The 3,889-nt window shown below is 41.0% G+C and overlaps 1 protein-coding gene across 1 annotated transcript in view; it reads left to right on the top strand.

Moving 5' to 3' along the window:
• LOC106811006 (spliceosome-associated protein CWC15 homolog) overlaps nt 1–3,889 on the top strand; it is a 17,223-nt gene that overhangs the window by 11,700 nt on the left and 1,634 nt on the right. The window contains exon 6 of the mRNA XM_014814518.1: nt 3,346–3,449. Within this exon, the coding sequence (XP_014670004.1) occupies nt 3,346–3,449 (104 nt within the window). The remainder of the gene's footprint in view (nt 1–3,345; nt 3,450–3,889) is intronic.

Here is a 3,889-nt window from a genome sequence, read left to right on the forward strand (position 1 = left end):
TTCTAAGACTCCACCTGTGTATTACCCAACAACACGCAACGTCAAACCGCGCACCGTACAGGCCACGCAAAAAGCCAAACACCGCGTAACTCGCCACAACAATCTTATAAGCTGCAAGACTATTTCTATGCTAGTGGTCCTAAACCAGGCAATGTAAATTATAAATTCTCCCAGAATATTATTAACATGATAATTGTCTTAGTCATAGTGTCTTAGTAGCCCTTAGTACAAATCGTAATGGATTTAAATTCGCATTCTAACACCCAACACTGCTTTATTCAGCACACACGCCCTAACGCAGTCACGCGCGACTGTGAGCACGCGAGACATGATCAGCAGCCGTACACACACATGCGCGCCGCGATCCGACAACAACTCACAGCGCACGACAAATCACACGCAAACCGGCCCGGTGCCCAAACAGTTGGCACCCCAAATCTAACCGCTTGACGTACGCCACGATACTGGGACGTGGGATAATAATTCGAAACAGAGTCTTGGCGATGTTAAGCTGTCAAAGTCAAAGTCAACAGTGTAAAAGAAGCTGGAAACATTCCTCCTAACATAAGGTATAGGGGAGAACAGCAGATATTGCAAAGCAACAAATCTATAACGCTACCTACGCCTTTAATCAGTCGTGTATAACATCAACACGTTACGCACACTAACACAACCAAGCCATCGCGCACAGGGTGCCGAAATGAGTACACACGTCAAAGAAGATCAATGAGTGCACAGGCAATTAGAACAGCCGGGGGCGTTCTGCGCAACACACCACACACACACCAACAGCACACACACATATATATAGATATACCATATATAATATATTGATATAATTAGTATATTGGTTTGAGGGGAACGGTATCTTTCGGACGCGATTGCCATTTTAATTAACCTGGAACTGGGAAATGTCAGATAAATTTTCCGCTGTATTCGGGAATAAGAAAAGTCCAGTCGGACGTGGGAAAGACGCCTCCTAAAAATATGTCTGATCATGGGAAAAAGTTGTGTCAAATTGCGTCGGATTGTCAATTCTGCGCTAAATATTTTGTAAAATACTAAAAAAAAAAAATTTTTAATTAAATATGGCCCAAGATAAATAATAGTATGTAAATATTGAGTATTTATGTAGTGTTATGAAAACCTAAACTAACTGAATTTCCTGAAACATGTCTACTACTAATTTCCTGAAGCTGGGAATTGGGATTTTATTTGACTGGGAACTGGATATGGGTGTTTTTTGCTGGGAAAGTGGGAATAGTAACACCCCCCCCCGTCCCCCCCCTCATATTTATATAAATTTACTAAACAGCTAAATGCTACTGCTAGTACCACGTGCACAAAGCAACATGTAAATTGTAGGGTTTGCTATAGTTTTACCATGTAAAAACACGTGTGTTTGTATACATCTATGCTTTTACAAACATGTATGTGTTTACGACTTTACGTGATATTTATAGACCGTCAATAGTAAATTTACGCTCCAATAGCGTTCAGCAGAACTGTACGCCGGTCTGCATCGCAATCAACGTTACAGCCGGAACCGGAACCTTGCTGGCTAAAAGTTCTCCCGCTAACGCCTCGTCAGAGCTATCAAATTAGTATATACATAAGGCGCGTTCACACGGACGTTTTTGGCCCGAGCCTAATTAGGCCCGTGCCAGATTTGGTCTCATCGAAAACGTCGGACCAGGCCCGAGCCAACTTTTAGCACCAGCTTTCGGCGAGGGGTAGAGCGGTAGAATCGGTTGAGCGGTAGATGCCGCGAGTGTCGAACGTGTAGGCCTACTTCGACGAAATAAAGTCCAAAACAGTATAAAAATTCGAAAAATTTGATCAGGATGCACGTTTTCAAGATTGATAATTAAACTCGGAACGTAAGTAAACACTCTAAATCGTAAACAATGCCATCTCACGACATACTGCCAAAGTATCTGTGAGATATTTGTCCAATAAAATTTATTTGAATTTGAATTTGAATTTGACAGACAATATTCACTTGCGTACGTGTGAACGCGCCGACTCAAACCGGCCCGAGCCAAATTTGGCCCGAGCCAAATCTAGCCCATTTGGTTCGAGCCAAACCATGACCGTGTGAACGCGACTATAGATACATGTGTTTGTATATATCTGTGGTATAATTATAGAGATCAGTGATCCAATCTGCGCTACGTACCGGAAGTGGCGAGTACCACCATCTGTAACGCCCCCTACAAACGCCGCATCGGCTGGCGCGCGAGGGAGTCAGCAATCCATGATTGTTATATCTATGATATTATCTACAAATGCCACTAAAATTCTACATTAGCAGAAGAAACGGAAGTTGGAAGCGGAGCTGTTTAGTGCTGCCACGTAGTGGGAAGGGTGCGAATATTTTCGCCGCAAATTTCGCTGTGGATATGGCTAAAGCGAGGGTTTTAGTATAAAAGTTTTCGCACTATTGTTTCTCAAATGAGCTTGTAGGAGCTGTTTTGACATGTGCTATAGGCACAGTTTTCATTGTTTCACATGCATAACGTTTGTATTTCGGCAAGGATATTACTTTTTTAATAAGAAACCTTAAATAATTTGTGCTGTCACATAATTGTTGCGCTTTTCTGTATCTATATATATATCCATATTATAAGCTGTGTCTGCATCTTTGTTCCACCAATTCAAAATTAGTTTGGTGGAAGAGTAGTCTGAATTGAGTTATGTTAACGTGTAACACCTCGCAAATTGCACTCAAATTCGCTGGCCATGGGACGAGTTCCAACCAAACACACGCTCCATTGCATCACCAACTCCTGGGAATCGGATCTCATACACGAAGCGGTGTAGGCCTGTTTCTGGTGTCCCACCCGTCATTTCCAACAGTACCCTTCAAGAGTTTAAGCTGGCCTTTGTCTCAGACCTTCCCAGGGGATGAGTTGAGCAACAAGTACTCGTACGTTACCCCTAAAGCGAGCATTCCACCACCCTAACAAACTATGGGCTCACTTAGGAATATATAACAGGAACATACAATAAAACAACGTTTGTGGTGTGTTATACAAAAAAAGCTTCTTAGATAAGTAGATGCCACGGAGGAAATTTTTCATATAGAGAGTTTGTCGGTTCGGTTATTTTTCTTATTGAACTTGTTCCGAGTTAATACTAGTGTGCAACTCGTGATTTTGATGTAATAAACAAAGCAAAGACTAGCACTGCATCTTGCTAATATTTCTTCTGGTGTGTGCTGCCATCTAGTTGTGATAAAATAAAATAAAAAACTACATCGTGGTGGTTTATCCTAATGAACGAATTTGAACGTTCTAGTGAACGAGCAAAATGATTTTAATTATGATATTTAACTTTTAATAGGAGCAAGACAAAAAGGCTGAAGATGAGCGAATACGGACAGAAAACATACTTAGTGGCAATCCACTTCTAAATGCAACAAAGGGAGACTTTAAAGTAAAGCGAAGGTGTGTCTTTGTGTAGACATGGCTAGTTAAGAATGATTGACTATTAATTCGTTATTTCTAGCATCATGGGCATATTTATCTAGGTGAGACATGATTACTACATGTAATCTTTTGGTGTGTGATAATGCTTTTGTTAAAGGTAATTTTTACTCTTTAAATTAATTAATTTCACATATATATAGGTTTTCGGTCCATAAGTTATTAATGTGAGCTTTTGGCGTAGCTGATTGAAATGCGTGCATTTGGCAATATAATAATGTAACTCATCCAGTGCATCTATACAGGCGACCGTACAGTGGCGACATGCTGCATGGCGCCGCCACTGTATTGTTAACATCATTTTAAGAAAGGCAGCGGTTAGTTTTGGACATAGATTTTTCGTTTTGGATTTGAGCATGGTATGGCCCGACTCCTGGGCCCGACCAATATATATATTCTAA

The sequence above is a fragment of the Priapulus caudatus genome, unplaced genomic scaffold (assembly GCF_000485595.1).
Source record: "Priapulus caudatus unplaced genomic scaffold, Priapulus_caudatus-5.0.1 Scaffold17, whole genome shotgun sequence".
In the NCBI taxonomy this organism is placed as follows: Eukaryota; Metazoa; Priapulida; class Priapulimorpha; order Priapulimorphida; family Priapulidae; genus Priapulus; species Priapulus caudatus.